The 19,024-nt window shown below is 46.3% G+C and overlaps 2 protein-coding genes across 4 annotated transcripts in view; one reads left to right on the top strand and one right to left on the bottom strand.

Moving 5' to 3' along the window:
• The window catches only part of LOC139574567 (LON peptidase N-terminal domain and RING finger protein 1-like), a 30,739-nt gene extending 21,402 nt beyond the window's left edge, over positions 1-9,337 (bottom strand). For 2 of the 3 annotated variants that reach the window (XM_071399279.1, XM_071399278.1), the window contains exons 1-2: positions 8,534-8,970; positions 4,850-4,968 (exon numbers count right to left, since the gene is read on the bottom strand). In XM_071399279.1, coding sequence (XP_071255380.1) covers positions 4,850-4,968; positions 8,534-8,831 — 417 coding nt within the window. In that variant the 5' untranslated portion in view covers positions 8,832-8,970. Of the gene's footprint in view, positions 1-4,849; positions 4,969-8,533 lie in introns of all 3 variants that reach the window. The other variant, XM_071399277.1, reaches the window with a different exon arrangement.
• A 365-nt stretch (positions 9,338-9,702) lies between these two features.
• LOC139574568 (tyrosine-protein kinase ITK/TSK-like) overlaps positions 9,703-19,024 on the top strand; it is a 40,265-nt gene continuing 30,943 nt past the window's right edge. Inside the window, exon 1 of the mRNA XM_071399281.1 lies at positions 9,703-9,779. The gene's annotated coding sequence lies outside the window, so the exon portion shown is untranslated. The remainder of the gene's footprint in view (positions 9,780-19,024) is intronic.

The raw sequence follows: 19,024 nt of genomic DNA, 5'->3' as shown, positions 1-19,024 counted from the left end.
GAATGGAAGAGAGAGGGAGGGAGAGAGAGGTAGAGAGAGAGGAATGGAAGAGAGAGGGAGGGAGAGAGAGGTAGAGAGAGAGGAATGGAAGAGAGAGGGAGGGAGAGAGAGGTAGAGAGAGGAATGGAAGAGAGAGGGAGGGAGAGAGAGGTAGAGAGAGAGGAATGGAAGAGAGAGGGAGGGAGAGAGAGGTAGAGAGAGAGGAATGGAAGAGAGAGGGAGGGAGAGAGAGGTAGAGAGAGAGGAATGGAAGAGAGAGGGAGGGAGAGAGAGGTAGAGAGAGAGGAATGGAAGAGAGAGGGAGGGAGAGAGAGGTAGAGAGAGAGGAATGGAAGAGAGAGGGAGGGAGAGAGAGGTAGAGAGAGAGGAATGGAAGAGAGAGAGGAGAGGAGAGAGAGAGGAATGGAGAGAGAGAGAGAGAGAGGTAGAGAGAGAGGAGGAGAGGAGGGAGAGAGAGGTAGAGAGAGAGGAATGGAAGAGAGAGGGAGGGAGAGAGAGGTAGAGAGAGAGGAATGGAAGAGAGAGGGAGGGAGAGAGGTAGAGAGAGAGGAATGGAAGAGCGAGAGAGAGAGAGAGGAATGGAAGAGCGAGAGAGAGAGGTAGAGAAAGAGGAATGGAAGAGAGAGAGGAGTGGAAGAGAGAGAGAGAGGTAGAGAGAGAGGAGTGGAAGAAAGAGAGAGAGGTAGAGAGAGAGGAGTGGAAGAAAGAGAGAGAGAGGAGTGGAAGAAAGAGAGAGAGGTAGAGCGAGAGGAGTGGAAGAAAGAGAGGTAGAGAGAGAGGAATGGAAGAGGGAGAGAGCGAGAGAGAGAGGTAGAGAGAGAGGAATGGAAGAGAGAGGGAGGGAGAGAGGTAGAGAGAGAGGAATGGAAGAGAGAGGGAGGGAGAGAGAGGTAGAGAGAGGAATGGAAGAGAGAGGGAGGGAGAGAGAGGTAGAGAGAGAGGAATGGAAGAGAGAGGGAGGGAGAGAGAGGTAGAGAGAGAGGAATGGAAGAGAGAGGGAGGGAGAGAGAGGTAGAGAGAGAGGAATGGAAGAGAGAGGGAGGGAGAGAGAGGTAGAGAGAGAGGAATGGAAGAGAGAGGGAGGGAGAGAGGTAGAGAGAGAGGAATGGAAGAGCGAGAGAGAGAGAGAGGAATGGAAGAGCGAGAGAGAGAGGTAGAGAAAGAGGAATGGAAGAGAGAGAGGAGTGGGAGAGAGAGAGAGAGGTAGAGAGAGAGGAGTGGAAGAAAGAGAGAGAGGTAGAGAGAGAGGAGTGGAAGAAAGAGAGAGAGAGGAGTGGAAGAAAGAGAGAGAGGTAGAGCGAGAGGAGTGGAAGAAAGAGAGGTAGAGAGAGAGGAATGGAAGAGGGAGAGAGCGAGAGAGAGAGAGGTTGAGAGAGAGGAATGGAAGAGAGAGAGAGAGCGAGAGAGAGATTGGTAGAGAGAGAGGAATGGAAGAGAGAGAGGTAGAGAGAGAGGAATGGAAGAGAGAGAGAGAGGTAGAGAGAGAGGAATGGAAGAGAGAGGGAGAGAGAGGTAGAGAGAGAGGAATGGAAGAGAGAGGGAGAGAGAGGTAGAGAGAGAGGAATGGAAGAGAGAGGGAGAGAGAGGTAGAGAGAGAGGAATGGAAGAGCGAGAGAGGAGTGGAAGAGAGAGAGAGAGGTAGAGAGAGAGGAGTGGAAGAAAGAGAGAGAGAGGAGTGGAAGAAAGAGAGAGGTAGAGCGAGAGGAGTGGAAGAAAGAGAGAGAGGTAGAGAGAGAGGAATGGAAGAGAGAGAGAGAGGTAGAGCGAGAGGAGTGGAAGAAAGAGAGGTAGAGAGAGAGGAATGGAAGAGAGAGAGAGAGGTAGAGAGAGAGGAATGGAAGAGAGAGAGAGAGAGAGAGAGAGGTAGAGAGAGAGGAATGGAAGAGAGAGAGAGAGAGGTAGAGAGAGGGGAATGGAAGAGAGAGAGAGAGAGAGAGAGGTAGAGAGAGGGGAATGGAAGAGAGAGAGAGAGAGAGAGGTAGAGAGAGGGGAATGGAGGAGAGAGAGAGAGAGAGCGAGGTAGAGAGAGAGGAATGGAAGAGAGGGAGAGCGAGGTAGAGAGAGAGGAATGGAAGAGAGAGAGAGAGAGGTAGAGAGAGAGGAATGCAAGAGAGGGAGAGCGAGGTAGAGAGAGAGGAATGGAAGAGAGAGAGAGCGAGTTAGAGAGAGAGGAATGGAAGAGAGAGAAAGCGAGTTAGAGAGAGAGGAATGGAAGAGAGAGAGAGAGAGATGTAGAGAGAGGAGTGGGAGAGAGAAACAGACTAGAGAAAGAAAGAAGAGTGCAACAGCCAAGTCTACATTCACCTACATAAGGGAATGAGGACCTGAATAACTGAACATGGGTCAGTGCACTTTCCTCCTGGTGGTTCAGTGCCACGGTCTGCTTTTGTCTTCCCCCCCAACACTAACACACCAGCTACACCTAATCAAATGTCTTGATGTTTAGTTGATTAGCTCAGGGTTTCCCAAACTCGGTCCTGGGGCCCCCCTTGGGTGCACATTTCGTTTTTTACCCTAGCACTGCACAGCTGATTCAAAAAAACAACTCATCATCAAGCTTTGATTCAATTAATCAGCTGTGTGGTGCTAGGGTAAAAAATGGGCAGGACCGAGTTTGGGAAACCCTGGATTATCCGATTTAGGTGAGAAGACAAAGTAGACCAAAATCAGAAGTAAATAACATGGAGCTATATTTGGGCTTGTTTCTGCAGATAGACGTTATGTCCTATACAATAGCCTTACGTGACAACAATGCGTAGCTGTCATAGCACTCACCCACGCAGTAGTGTCCAATGATTCAGTTACATGATGACATAAGTAGCCGTTTGCATAATGTGCCCCAAATGACATAACATACTGTACACTTCTACAGACACACTCCATCAGCAGCAGCCACAGAGAAAACAACCAGGACACACAAAACTAGAATGGTGTCCAAAATGGCACCCTAATTAGTGCAGTACTTTAGACCAGGGCCCATAGGGGTCTGCTTAAACGTAGCGCACTATAAAGAGGATATTAGGGTGCCATTTCAGAAGCACACTAGGAAGCACACTAGGAAACTGAAAATATGCCATCAAATCTAAATCAGTCTGATTTGGCACAACTCCTTATAAGGTTACATGGTGGTGAGGGTAGGTAACAACATCTCCACCCCGCTGATCCTCAACACTGGGGCCCCACAAGTGTGCGTTCTGAGCCCTCTCCTGTACTCCCTGTTCACCCACGACTGCGTGGCCATGCACGCCTCCAACTTAATCATCAAGTTTGCAGACGACACTACAGTGGTAGGCTTGATTACCAACAATGACGAGACGGCCTACAGGGAGGAGGTGAGGGCCCTCGGAGTGTGGTGTCAGGAAAATAACCTCACACTCAACGTCAACAAAACAAAAGGAGATGATCGTGGACTTCAGGAAACAGCAGAGGGAGCACCCCCCTATCCACATCGACGGGACAGTAGTGGAGAGGGTAGAAAGTTTTAAGTTCCTCGGCGTACACATCACGGACAAACTGAATTGGTCCACCCACACAGACAGCGTTGTGAAGAAGGCGCAGCAGCGCCTCTTCAACCTCAGGAGGCTGAAGAAAATCGGCTTGTCACCAAAAGCACTCACAAACTTTTACAGATGCACAATCGAGAGCATCATGTTGGGCTGTATCACCGCCTGGTATGGCAACTGCTCCGCCCACAACCGTAAGGCTCTCCAGAGGGTAGTGAGGTCTGCACAACGCATCACCGGGGGCAAACTACCTGCCCTCCAGGACACCTACACCACCCGATGTCACAGGAAGAACATAAAGATCATCAAGGACAACAACCACCCGAGCCACTGCCTGTTCACCCCGCTATCATCCAGAAGGTACAGGTGCATCAAAGCAGGGACCGAGAGACTGAAAAACAGCTTCTATCTCAAGGCCGTCAGACTGTTAAACAGCCACCACTAACATTTAGTGGCCGCTGCCAACATACTGACTCAACTCCAGCCACTTTAATAATGGGAATTGATGGAAATGTATGTAAAAATGTATCACTAGCCACTTTAAACAATGCCACTTAATATAATGTTTACATACCCTACATTACGCATCTCATATGTATAAACTGTACTCTATACCACCTACTGCATCTTACCATCTTTATGTAATACATGTATCACTAGCCACTTTAAACAATGCCACTTAATATAATGTTTACATACCCTACATTACTCATCTCATATGTATATACTGTACTCTATACCACCTACTGCATCTTGCCATCTTTATGTAATACATGTATCACTAGCCACTTTAAACAATGCCACTTAATATAATGTTTACATACCCTACATTACTCATCTCATATGTATATACTGTACTCGATACCATCTACTGCATCTTGCCTATGCCGTTCTGTACCATCACTCATTCATATATCTTTATGTACATATTCTTCATCCCTTTACACTTGTGTGTATAAGGTAGTAGTTGTGGAATTGTTAGGTTAGATTACTCGTTGGTTATTACTGCATTGTCGGAACTAGAAGCACAAGCATTTCACTACACTCGCATTAACATCTGCTAACCATGTGTATGTGACAAATAACATTTGATTTGATTTGGTGACCTATTATGACAACAACTGATCTGAAAACACGGTAGACTATTGAGATGCACCCATAGATGACAGATCATTAAAGGGGAATAAACAGTGATATTAAATGAAAACATAGAAGCTGCAGCAGGCGTATAGACACCTAGGCAGGCCCGATTCAGTTACACCAGAAGATACTGCAACCTCGGTCCAAACCCCTCCTCTGTCCTGGTATGGTCTGACATAGCTCTCTAATAACATGGTGTTTCTTACCTCTGTCCAGTTGGGGTGAACGCAGCAGAGCTCTTCCAGGTCCCTCAGGGCATCAGAGAAAAGTCTCAGTCCCTTATTGGCTTCCGCTCTCCACACCTTCAGACTCACATCACCAGGAGCTGGGCGAGGGAGGGAGGGAGTGTGAGGGAAGAGAGAGTTCGATATAATTAACAGTGATCACTATCAGTGATTGTAGTATGACAGCTTCCCAGTCAGAATTGGTTTCGTTCGATTTGCCCTTGCACCTGCAATGCATAGGGAATATTAGATAACACTGGACATATCCCAAAAACCTGAAGTGACATGAGCTCAACCCATCTCCGTTCTTGCTACAAATTGCACATCTGATCTCATACCCTCACCTTCCCTCCTCCCCCAAGACCAGGTGTGCTACCTAGTAGTTTTACAGCGAAGCCTGCAGAGTAATAATAGAATGTGATTATGTGTATCAAAACAATGGCACAGCAGGGTTGCATTAACACCAGAACTGCCATGCATAGTCCTGTGTGGTGCGTAGAAACGGTTATTTATGCAGTGTTTGGTGCACTGACACCCCCAGTATGACAAACCAGACAGAAAGCAGTTAAACTACTGCTGGGTGGAGGAGAAAGACTCGTCACAGACGTATTACTCTTATAGGAAGTTGTTTCATTCTTTGTTGATCCAGATTGAATGTAACGACAAACCATTAGTATGAGCCTAAACTATGAAACGTAACTCTCTCACACCTCTGCATGTGTGTTGTCTGTTACACATTACTACCAATCTAATCTCAGCACCCAGAAACAAATCAGCTGCTGGATAAGGCTGTCACGAGAGTCACGACTCAAAACGGGGGAAAACCAGCAATGACAAAAATACACCACAAGAAAGACAAGGAAACGGTGCCCATTACCTCAGAAGTAACCATGGTCACCTTCCTAAACACTGCTGTGCTTCTCTGGGGGAGTGTCACGTGTGAGGACTACTGGCCTTACTGACCAGCCATAGCAAAGAGGAACATTAACGAAGACTCACCAACCAATGCTTATAACACAGCCACTTGAGTGTGGTGCGTGCATGCACGTGGGTCAGCCACTCACAACAGATTACATTTAGTTTAGTTTATTAATTCGACCATTTTAAAAAACAAGCACACATAAAACTTAAAAGCCATACATGCACATGAATAAAATCATCGAGGAAAACACACAAGAGTCTGGGACTTATTTCCATTGTGGTCCTCACAATGTCACTGGACCCAGTGTTACAGAAGTCTGGCTGGGTTGTTTGTGTACATTGATTTTATAATGTTGTATGTTTTTCCCCCAAAACCTTCATGCCAAATTGAGTCTCTCTCCCTCTCTACCACCCCCCCCCCCCCCCCCCACATATATATTTCTTGGAGGGAGACAGGGATGCAGCCTTGAGCCCCACCCTCTTCAACATATTCACTGAGTGTACACAACATTAGGAACACCTTCACCCTCATAACAGCCTCAATTCATCAGGGGGATTTGATTGTCAAGGTGTCAAAAGCGTTCCACAGGGATGCTGGTCCATTTTGACTCCAATGCTTCCCACAGTTGTGTGAAGATGTCTGGATGTACTTTGGGTGGTGGACCATTCTTGACCTGTCTTCTCCCCTTCATCTACACTGATTAAAGTGGAATTAACAGGTGGCATCCATAAGGGAACATAGCTTTTACCTGGATTCACCTGGTCATTCATTCATTCATACATAAGCATGGGGACACCCCAAAATTAGTGGATTCAGCTATTTCAGCCACACCCGTTGCTGACAGGTGTATAAAATTAAGCACACCGCCATGCTATCTCCATAGACAAACATTGGCAGCAGACTGGCCTTACTGAAGAGCTCAGTGACTTTCAACATGGCACTGTCATAGGACGCTACCGGTCCAACAAGTCAGTTTGTCAACTTTCTGCCCTGCTAGAGCTGTTCCCGTCAACTTTAAGTACTACTATTATGAATTGGAAACGTCTAGGAGCAACAACAGCTCAGCTGCGAAGTGGTAGGCCACACAAGTTCACAGAATGGGACCGCCGAGTGCTGTAGCGCGTAGCGTGTAAAAATCATCTGTCCTCAGTTGCAACACTCTACGAGGTTCCAAACTGCCTCTGGACGCAACGTCAGCACAATAACTGTTCGTCGGGAGATTCATGAAATGGGTTTCCATGGCCGAGCAGCCGCACACAAGTCTAAGATCACCATGCACAATGCCATACGTCGGCTGGAGTGGTGTAAAGCTCACCGCTAATGGACTCTGGAGCAGTGGAAACGCGTTCTCTGGAGTGATGAATTACGCTTCACCATCTGGCAGTCCGACGGACGAGTCTGGGTTTGGCGGATGCCAGGAGTACCCTACCTGCCCGAATGCATAGTGCCAACTGTAAAGTTTGGTGGAGGAGGAATAATGGTCTGGGGCTGCTTTTCATGGTTCAGGCTCCTTAGTTCCAGTGAAGGGAAATCTTAACGGCACAGCATACAGTGACATTCTAGAGATTCTGTGCTTCCAACTTTGTGGCAACAGTTTGAGGGAGGCCCTTTCCTGTTTCAGCATGACAATGCCCCTGTGCACAAAGCGAGGTCCATACAGAAATGGTTTGTTGAGATCAGTGTGGAAGAACTAGACTGGCTTGCACAGAGCCCTGACCTCAACTCCATCGAACACCTTTGGGATGAATTGGAACGCCGACTGCGAGCCAGGCCTAATCGCCCAACATCAGTGCCCGACCTCACTAATGCTCTTGTGGCTGAATGGAAATAAGTCCCAGCAGCAATGTTCCAATATCTAGCAAAAGGGGGACCAACTCCATATTAATGCCCATGATTTTGGAATGAGATGTTTTACGAGCAGGGGTCCACATACACTGCATGACCAACAGTATGTAAGCCCAGGGTGCCAACCTCAGTTTCTCTAGGTAATGTTGGACCACTGAATGCAGTACTGCCTCCCACCATGTGGCTCTTATGTGACCAGGCTATGGGCTACAAGAGGGAGTGCATGCCAGGCAGTGGCAATCTTGGTGGGGCAAACTCAACAAAAATAAACGTTAATACATGCCAGCAAAGCCACTACATAACACAACACTAAACAAAAGCACTGAGCTTTTACATTGCTTGCAAACTGATACTTGACACGTAAATGCTAAAACAGCATGCAAAACAAGCACACAAAAAATATATTATAAAAAAGAAATAAAAATAAACAGGTGGGGCTCAATGCCCTGAATGACGGATCGCCACTGATGCCAGGTCACTACACCACTAGTATATTATAGCAGTTCCAACAGTATTTTATTTAACCAGGAAAAGACCGTTGAGGTTAGAAGCCTCTTTTGCAAGGGGGGCCTGATTGTGTAGTCTATATTGCACTGAAGACAAAATCATTTCATTTAAACACATTAACATATAGGAATGAACGTCAAGTGCGTTTTTATGTGTCAGCATGATGATTTTATTTCATACGTCTTGGCTGGAGTTTTTTCGGGCAAATAGCTGTTTATGGTACATTTACGTAATTAGGGTCGTGTGGGGCTTTTATCAGTGGGTGGATTCCATTTTACACAACGAACATACACATTTGATCATAGGCCTGTCCTGCAGCCTACTCGAGGGTTGCATAAGGAAATGTCTTCCCCAAACGTACTCAAGTTCACGCATTATTTTTAGGAACCTACCTAGTCGTATCCCTTCATCCGCGATGCGTAAAGCTTCTGTGAACTCGCTGGTTTTGAGTTTCTCCAGAATATGACACTTGATCCTCGTCTCTTCTGGGCAGCACTTCTCAATGACACTGAAGAGTAGGATGTTGTTCTTGATGTTTTTGGCTTCTCTCTGTTGAAATCTTTCCTTGCAGGCTGGACACCTGGATGACAAGTAGTTTCCCAGGCAGCTCCGGCAGAACGTGTGACCACAGGACATGGTGGCCGGTTCACACATGAGGAACAGGCAGATTGGGCACTCAAGTAGATCCATGATGGCACAGTTGCGGGGTTATGTCACCACCGCCGGTCCGTGAGCAGTTTATGAGTCCCTATCTAATCACCATCTAAGCAACGACAGACTCCGATTAACATGACCTGACTGCTGGACTCTTTCTGATTTAGTAAACAAAGGCTCGCGGAACCCAAGATCCAACCATAAATACCTTATAGTGTAATTCCAACTGACAAAACCCTTCCGATTCATTCACATGCGTTTTCCATTGTCAAGCATAAAGTATTTGGTTTGGAACAACACCACGTAACGTCTTCTCTTTCCTGGCATCATGATGAACAGAAGGTCCGATCGTCTCTGTAATTCGCGTCTGGTTGTCTTCAACTCCGAGATCCATCAACACTAGACCAATATTGGGTCAGAATTTTAACAAAGATTCCTTGAATGTTTCGGCCCCAGTCTTACTGTAAAAGCACAGCCCGGAGAAGTAGGCTTGCTGCTCTGATGCGCATTGTATGGATAGAGCTCGAAAAAGCCCAAGCCACACAGTGTAAGGTTATTACCTTACATAAATAAAGATCATGTGACGGGAACGCTGGGTATGCTATTGGTGGAAATACCGGAGTCCCACCCTGTTGTGAAACCGATTTCATAACACGCTTTTACTCCGACTGGTGGTGAACCGGGAGGAACCGACTGCCAGTGGTTTTTATATTTCTCAAAAATCATAAAACGCGCACCGACAAGTTACTAATCTCCAAACGCTATTATAATGACCTGGGCCGTTCGAGTCATCTAAATACAGGGAATCTGCCGCCTGCAGAAACATGTGACAGAAAAACGTGAACGTTTTTTTTCCTGGCGTCTCTTCATTCAGCCTCATTAATTGCCTTTAAAAAAAACAGCTGATATGGCTGACTTGCTTAAACAAATGTGGTTTCTGACAGTTGAGATGTACAAACTATGGCATAAGGGGACGACAAGCGGGTAAGAGGCAATCCGTAATTTCCATTAAGACATTAAGGAACGAGATAGGACGGACGTGGTCAATATAACTATTTGTTCAGCAATTTTGAAATGTACAGCAACATAATTCAGAACATTGTACATTCTTACAGTATTCTCCCTGTAAGTCTGAACCATAAGATAAATAAAGGGGGCATACTCTGGGACGCTGGCCTTCTAGGCAGAGTTCCTCTGTCCAGTGTCTGTGTTCTTTTGCCCATCTTAATCTTTTATTTGCCAGTCTGAGATTTGGCTTTTTCTTTGCATCTCTGCCTAGAAGGCCAGCATCCTGGAGTCACCTCTTCACTGTTGACGTTGAGGCTGGTGTTTTGCAGCTACTATTTAATGAAGCTGCCAGTTGAGGACTTGTGAGGCGTCTGTTTCTCAAACTAGACACTCTAATGTACTTGTCCTCTTCCGCAGTTGTGCACCGGGGCCTCCCACTCCGCTTTCTATCCTGGTTAGAGTCAGTTTGCGCTGTTCTGTGAAGAGAGAAGTACACAGCATTGTATGAGATCTTCAGTTTCTTGGTAATTTCTCGCATGGAATAGCCTTCAGTTCTCAGAACAAGAATAGACTGATGAATTTCAGAAGAAAGTGCTTTGTTTCTGGCCATTTTGACCCTGTAATCAAAACCACAAATGCTGATGCTCCAGATACTCAACTAGTCTAAAAAAAAGGCCAGTTTTATTGCTTATTTAATTAGCACAACAGTTTTCAGCTGTGCTAACATAATTGAAAAAGGGTTTTCTAATGATCAATTATTCTTTTAAAATGATAAATTTGGATTAGCTAACACAATGTGCTATTGGAACACAGGAGTGATGGTTGCTGATAATGGGCCTCTGTACGCCTATGCAGATATTTCATAAAAAATCAGCCGTTTCCAGCTACAATAGTCATTTACAACATTAACAATGTCTACACTGTATTTCTGATCAATTTGATGTTATTTTAATGGACAAAAAATGTGCTCTTCTTTCAAAAACAAGGACATTTCTAAGTGACCCCAAACTTTTGAACGGTAGTGCACCTATATTGATTTATAGATATATATATATACACAGTACCAGTCAAAAGTTTGGACACACCTACTGATTCTAGGGTTTTTCTTTATTGTGACTATTTTCTACATTGTAGAATAATAGTGAAAACATCAAAACTATTAAATAAAACATATGGAATCATGTAGTAACCAAAAAAGTGTTACACACATCTAAATATATTGTATATTCTTCAAAGTAGCCACTCTTTGCCTTGATGACAGCTTTGCACACTCTTGGCATTGTCTCAACCAGCTTCACCTGGAATGGTTTTCCAAAAGTCTTGAAGGAGTTCCCACATATGCTGAGCACTTGTTGACTGCTTTTCTTTCACTCTGCGATCCAATTCACCCCAAACCATCTCAATTGGGTTGAGGTTGGGTGATTGTGGAAGCCAGGTCATCTGATGCAGCAATCCATCACTCTCCTTCTTGGTCAAATAGCCCTTACACAAGCTGGAGATGTATTTGGTCATTGTCCTGTTGAAAAACATATGATAGTCCCACTAAGCGCAAACCAGATGGGAATGGCGTATAGCTGCAGAATGCTGTGTTATCAATGTTGGTTAAGTGTGCCTTGAATTCAGTGTCACCAGCAAAGCACACACCCACACCATCACACCTCCACCTCCATGCTCCACGGTGGGAACAACACATGCAGAGTTTATCCATTCACCTAATCTGCGTCGCACAAAGACACGTTGGTTGGAACCAAAAATCTCACATTTGGACTTATCTGACCTAAATACATATTTCCACCAGTCTAATGTCCATTGCTCGTGTTTCTTGGTCCAAGCAAGTCTCTTCTTATTATTGGTGTCCTTTAGTAGTGGTTTCTTTGACCATGAAGACCTGATTCACACAGTCACCTCTGAACAGTTAATGTTGAGATGTGTCTGTTACTTGAACTCTGTGAAGCATTTATTTGGGCTGCAATCTAGGGTGCAGTTAACTCTAATGAACTTGTCCTATGCAGCAGAGGTAACTCTGGGTCATTTCCTGTGGTGGCCCTCATGAGAGCCAGTTTCATTATAGCGCTTGGTGGTTTTTGCGACTGCACTTGAAGAAACTTTCAAAGTTCTTGAAATTTGCCAGATTGACTGACCTTCATGTCTTAAAGTAATGATGGACTGATGTTTCTCTTTGGTTATTTGAGCTGTTCTTGACGTAATATGGAATCGGTCTTTTACCAAATAGGGGTATCTTCTGTATACCACCCCTACCTTGTCACAACACAACTGATTGGCTCAAACACATTAGGAAGGAAATAAATTCCACAAATGAACTTTTAACAGGGCACACCTGTTAATTGAAATGCATTCCGGGTGACTACCTCATGAAGCTGGTTGAGAAAATGCCAAGAGTGTGCAAAGCTGTCATCAAGGCAAAGGGTGTCTACTTTGACGAATCTCAACTTTAAAATATATTTTGATTTGTTTAACACTGTTTTGGTTACTACATGATTCCATGTGTTATTTCATAGTTTTGATGTCCTCACTATTATTCTACAATGCAGAAAATAGTTTAAAAAAATAAAGAAAAATCCTTGAATGAGTAGGTGTGTCCAAACTTTTGCAAAAAGTAGGTTTACAAAAAAAAAGCAAATTTACTTAAGTTTTTAAACCCTTTATTCAATACTTTGTTGAAGCACCTTGGGCAAGGATTACAGCATTGAGTCTTCTTGGGTATGACTCTACAAACTTGGTACACCTGCATTTGGGGAGTTTCTCCCATTCTTCTCTGCAGATCCTCTCAAGCTCTGTCAGGTTGGATGGCGAGCGTTGCTGCACAGCTATTTTCAGGTCTCTCCAAACATGTTCGATCGGTTTCAAGCCCGGGCTCTGGCAGGTTCACTCAAGGACATTCAGAGACTTGTCCCGAAGCCACTCCTGCGTTGTCTTAGCTGTATGCTTAGGGTCGTTTTTCTGTTGGAAGGTTTACCTGCCACCACGCCGTCAGAGTGCCTAACTCCTCTCTGTAGGCCATCTCAACGTTATTGGTAATCAGGCCTACTACTGTCGTGTCGTCAGCGAACTTGATGGAGATGGAACTGTGAGGCCATGCAGTCGTGGGCATACAGGAGGGGGCTGAGGACACACCTTTGTTTGGCCCCCAGGGTCAGGATCAGTGTGGTGGAGGTAATGTTACCTACCTTCACCACCTGGCCCAGACGTAGGGGAGAGCTTGGACGAGTGGAAAGCTGGGACAAAAAAATGAACGAGGCGAAAGTAATTAAGTCTTCAATTGGCCACACGGTGCATTATGGCCTATTCTGTGACAAGGTGAGCTCTCCTTTACATTTACATTTTTACATTTAAGTCATTTAGCAGACGCTCTTATCCAGAGCGACTTACAAATTGGTGCATTCACCTTATGATATCCAGTGGAACAACCACTTTACAATAGTGCATCTAACTCTTTTAAGGGGGGGGGGGTTAGAAGGATTACTTTATCCTATCCTAGGTATTCCTTAAAGAGGTGGGGTTTCAGGTGTCTCCGGAAGGTGGTGATTGACTCCGCTGACCTGGCGTCGTGAGGGAGTTTGTTCCACCATTGGGGTGCCAGAGCAGCGAACAGTTTTGACTGGGCTGAGCGGGAACTGTACTTCCTCAGAGGTAGGGAGGCGAGCAGGCCAGAGGTGGATGAACGCAGTGCCCTTGTTTGGGTGTAGGGCCTGATCAGAGCCTGAAGGTACGGAGGTGCCGTTCCCCTCACAGCTCCGTAGGCAAGCACCATGGTCTTGTAGCGGATGCGAGCTTCAACTGGAAGCCAGTGGAGAGAGCGGAGGAGCGGGGTGACGTGAGAGAACTTGGGAAAGTTGAACACCAGACGGGCTGCGGCGTTCTGGATGAGTTGTAGGGGTTTAATGGCACAGGCAGGGAGCCCAGCCAACAGCGAGTTGCAGTAATCCAGACGGGAGATGACAAGTGCCTGGATTAGGACCTGCGCCGCTTCCTGCGTGAGGCAGGGTCGTACTCTGCGAATGTTGTAGAGCATGAACCTACAGGAACGGGTCACCGCCTTGATGTTAGTTGAGAACGACAGGGTGTTGTCCAGGATCACGCCAAGGTTCTTAGCACTCTGGGAGGAGGACACAATGGAGTTGTCAACCGTGATGGCGAGATCATGGAACGGGCAGTCCTTCCCCGGGAGGAAGAGCAGCTCCGTCTTGCCGAGGTTCAGCTTGAGGTGGTGATCCGTCATCCACACTGATATGTCTGCCAGACATGCAGAGATGCGATTCACCACCTGGTTATCAGAGGGGGGAAAGGAGAAGATTAATTGTGTGTCGTCTGCATAGCAATGATAGGAGAGACCATGTGAGGATATGACAGAGCCAAGTGACTTGGTGTATAGCGAGAATAGGAGAGGGCCTAGAACAGAGCCCTGGGGGACACCAGTGGTGAGAGCACGTGGTGCGGAGACAGATTCTCGCCACGCCACCTGGTAGGAGCGACCTGTCAGGTAGGACGCAATCCAAGCGTGGGCCGCGCCGGAGATGCCCAGCTCGGAGAGGGTGGAGAGGAGGATCTGATGGTTCACAGTATCAAAGGCAGCCGATAGGTCTAGAAGGATGAGAGCAGAGGAGAGAGAGTTAGCTTTAGCAGTGCGGAGCGCCTCCGTGACACAGAGAAGAGCAGTCTCAGTTGAATGACTAGTCTTGAAACCTGACTGATTTGGATCAAGAAGGTCATTCTGAGAGAGATAGCAGGAGAGCTGGCCAAGGACGGCACGTTCAAGAGTTTTGGAGAGAAAAGAAAGAAGGGATACTGGTCTGTAGTTGTTGACATCGGAGGGATCGAGTGTAGGTTTTTTCAGAAGGGGTGCAACTCTCGCTCTCTTGAAGACGGAAGGGACGTAGCCAGTGGTCAAGGATGAGTTGATGAGCGAGGTGAGGTAAGGGAGAAGGTCTCCGGAAATGGTCTGGAGAAGAGAGGAGGGGATAGGGTCAAGCGGGCAGGTTGTTGGGCGGCCGGCCGTCACAAGACGCGAGATTTCATCTGGAGAGAGAGGGGAGAAAGAGGTCAAAGCACAGGGTAGGGCAGTGTGAGCAGAACCAGCGGTGTCGTTTGACTTAGCAAACGAGGATCGGATGTCGTCGACCTTCTTTTCAAAATGGTTGACGAAGTCATCAGCAGAGAGGGAGGAGGGGGGAGGAGGGGGAGGAGGATTCAGGAGGGAGGAGAAGGTGGCAAATAGCTTCCTAGGGTTAGAGGCAGATGCTTGGAATTTAGAGTGGTAGAAATTGGCTTTAGCAGCAGAGACAGAAGAGGAGAATGTAGAGAGGAGGGAGTGAAAGGATGCCAGGTCCGCAGGGAGGCGAGTTTTCCTCCATTTCCGCTCGGCTGCCCGGAGCCCTGTTCTGTGAGCTCGCAATGAGTCGTCGAGCCACGGAGCAGGAGGGGAGGACCGAGCCGGCCTGGAGGATAGGGGACATAGAGAGTCAAAGGATGCAGAAAGGGAGGAGAGGAGGGTTGAGGAGGCAGAATCAGGAGATAGGTTGGAGAAGGTTTGAGCAGAGGGAAGAGATGATAGGAGGGGGGAGGAGGGGGAGGAGGATTCAGGAGGGAGGAGAAGGTGGCAAATAGCTTCCTAGGGTTAGAGGCAGATGCTTGGAATTTAGAGTGGTAGAAATTGGCTTTAGCAGCAGAGACAGAAGAGGAGAATGTAGAGAGGAGGGAGTGAAAGGATGCCAGGTCCGCAGGGAGGCGAGTTTTCCTCCATTTCCGCTCGGCTGCCCGGAGCCCTGTTCTGTGAGCTCGCAATGAGTCGTCGAGCCACGGAGCAGGAGGGGAGGACCGAGCCGGCCTGGAGGATAGGGGACATAGAGAGTCAAAGGATGCAGAAAGGGAGGAGAGGAGGGTTGAGGAGGCAGAATCAGGAGATAGGTTGGAGAAGGTTTGAGCAGAGGGAAGAGATGATAGGATGGAAGAGGAGAGAGTAGCGGGGGAGAGAGAGCGAAGGTTGGGACGGCGCGATACCATCCGAGTAGGGGCAGTGTGGGAAGTGTTGGATGAGAGCGAGAGGGAAAAGGATACAAGGTAGTGGTCGGAGACTTGGAGGGGAGTTGCAATGAGATTAGTGGAAGAACAGCATCTAGTAAAGATGAGGTCAAGCGTATTGCCTGCCTTGTGAGTAGGGGGGGAAGGTGAGAGGGTGAGGTCAAAAGAGGAGAGGAGTGGAAAGAAGGAGGCAGAGAGGAATGAGTCAAAGGTAGACGTGGGGAGGTTAAAGTCACCCAGAACTGTGAGAGGTGAGCCATCCTCAGGAAAGGAACTTATCAGGGCGTCAAGCTCATTGATGAACTCTCCAAGGGAACCTGGAGGGCGATAAATGATAAGGATGTTAAGCTTGAAAGGGCTGGTAACTGTGACAGCATGGAATTCAAAGGAGGCGATAGACAGATGGGTCAGGGGAGAAAGAGAGAATGTCCACTTGGGAGAGATGAGGATCCCAGTGCCACCACCCCGCTGACCAGAAGCTCTCGGGGTGTGCGAGAACACGTGGGCAGACGAGGAGAGAGCAGTAGGAGTAGCAGTGTTATCAGTGGTAATCCATGTTTCCGTCAGTGCCAAGAAGTCGAGGGACTGGAGGGAAGCATAGGCTGAGATGAACTCTGCCTTGTTGGCCGCAGATCGGCAGTTCCAGAGGCTGCCTGAGACCTGGAACTCCACGTGGGTCGTGCGCGCTGGGATCACCAGGTTAGAGTAGCAGCGGCCACGCGGTGTGAAGCGTTTGTATGGTCTGTGCAGAGAGGAGAGAACAGGGATAGACAGACACATAGTTGACAGGCTACAGAAGAGGCTACGCTAATGCAAAGGAGATTGGAATGACAAGTGGACTACACGTCTCGAATGTTCAGAAAGTTAAGCTTACGTTGCAAAAAATCTTATTGACTAAAATGATATAGTACTGCTGGCTGGTGAAATAGGCTAGCTAGCAGTGGCTGCGTTGTTGACTTTGTTTGAAAGTGTAGCTGGCTAGGTAACCTCTAACTGGCTAGGTAACCTCGACAATTACTCTAGACTACACAATTATCTTGGATACAAAGACGGCTATGTAGCCAGCTAAGATCAAACAAATCAAACTGTTGTACTGTAATGAAATGAAATGTAATACTACCTGTAATACTACCTGTGGAGCAAAGCGGAATGCAACTACTCGCTCCAAACCAAACCGGAAGTGCGTATCGTAGAGGAAGAGGCAATAGAAGTGTTGTTTCTTGTATTATTGTCTTTTGTGTCTTTAGAGGACTGCTTCACTTTAAGTAGTGAATGGGAGTCAATTGGGCGCTAGCTCAAAAATCCAACATTAGCATGAATATCATGAACCAGAAGTACATTACAAATCTTTTCCAGATTTGAGATAAATCACATGATCTCTGTGATATTCAATAGATTTGTAAGTAATATTACATACTTTCAAGGAAATAGGCAGGTTTCTCAACATTTGCCACGTTCAAAACAACTGGGAACTCGGTACTTGGAAATCTTAGACTTCCGACTTTAGTGCATTCAAGACAACTGTAAACTTGGGAAAAAACAAGCTCCGACTGGGAAAAATGATTTTGAACGGTCATCCAACTCGGAATTCCAAGTACGGAACTCTGGCAACTTTCTAGAGCTCCGACTTTCCGAACTGACGTTCACTGATGTCATGATTACACCTCATATTTCTCTGAGTTCCCAGTTGTCGTGAAAGCACCATCCTACCCTGACTTTGAGAAGGGATTGCGTGGTGATTGGTCGACAGTCTGCTGGGTGAGGCGTAAAATGGTTCATGTAAGGGTTAAGGTTAGGGTTAAGGTAAGAGGTAGGTGTTAGGGTTACCCACTGGGCACACACCTGGTTGAATCAATGTTGTTTCCATGTAATTTCAAAGATATTGTGTTGGACAAATGTGGAATAGACATTGAATTGACGTCTGTACCCAGTGGGTAGGGAAGGGACATCCCAAAGCTCATTTTAGTTCTCATAAATTTTTACGATATAGCCAATTTTGACTTTGTGGCTGTGGTAACTAGTGGAAACCCCCATCTTCTCCCACTGTCAGCCACTGGGCTTCCTCTCATCACCACATTTGGTGGTGAATGGAAATGCCAAACCGAAGCTTCAGATTTATACATCCAATGAAACATCTGGCTCATTGTTCTGTCTGTGTTAACGAGGCAACACTCTCATCTTAACTCCTCCTCCACATTTACTGGATTGGTTGAACAGTGCAGAAGAGAACCTCCCCTGACAGGTTTTTTTCTTCTTTTCGAGACGTCTGTGCCAGGGTTTGTCACAAATCACCACAGTCACAAAGCCAAAATTGGGCTATTGTCAAAATTCCTGAAAAAATACAATTGGTTTTGGTCTTAATTTAAGGTAACGGTTAGTAATAAGGTTAGCAGTGTGGTTAAGGTTAGGTTGAAAACCTGGGATGCTGCTGAGGGGAGGACGGCTCATAATAATAGACGGAACAGCGCAAATGGAATGGCATGTATTTGATACTATTCTACTGATAGCGCTCCAGCCATTACCAAGAGCCCGTCCTCTCCAATTAAGGTGCCACCAACCTCCTGTGATTTAAAATCACATTTAATAAGAGAAATTGTAGAAATAGGCACGGTTTATGACTTTGCAGCTGTGACAAGCCAACGACCTGTGCGGTTGCCAGAGGATCTTTTGTTTCTTTTACGCCTGCTAGGTTAGGTTAGTTCATGCACTGTCTTCACCCAATCTGGAATTGTCCAAATAATCAATGACAAAAACCCAAAACAGGAACAACTGCTGCTTGTAATCACATAATTCTATGTGAGCCTTGACATGTTCTCACCGTTTCATCTGTCCATGAGTGATTGTGCAACAAAAAAACATATTACATGATTACTACAGCCTACTTGGCATTCCTTTAAACCCAACAAAGATATGTGTTCTATAAAAGCAGGGCAGGCTAAGTTGGCATCCCCATATAACCCAAATCAAATTGTATTTGTCACATGCGCCGAATACAACAGGCGTAGATATTACAGTGAAATGCTTACTTACGAGCCCTTAACCAACAATAGTTTTAAGAAAAAAAAGTGTTAAAGTATTTACTAAAATAAACTGAAATAAAATAACAAATAATTAAGGCGCAACAATAAAATAATAGTAGCAAGCCTACATACAGGGGGTACCGGTAGAGTCAATGTGCGGGG

This window comes from Salvelinus alpinus, chromosome 4, assembly GCF_045679555.1.
Source record: "Salvelinus alpinus chromosome 4, SLU_Salpinus.1, whole genome shotgun sequence".
NCBI classification, from domain to species: domain Eukaryota; kingdom Metazoa; phylum Chordata; class Actinopteri; order Salmoniformes; family Salmonidae; genus Salvelinus; species Salvelinus alpinus.
This window is presented reverse-complemented; position numbering and strand designations above follow the sequence as displayed.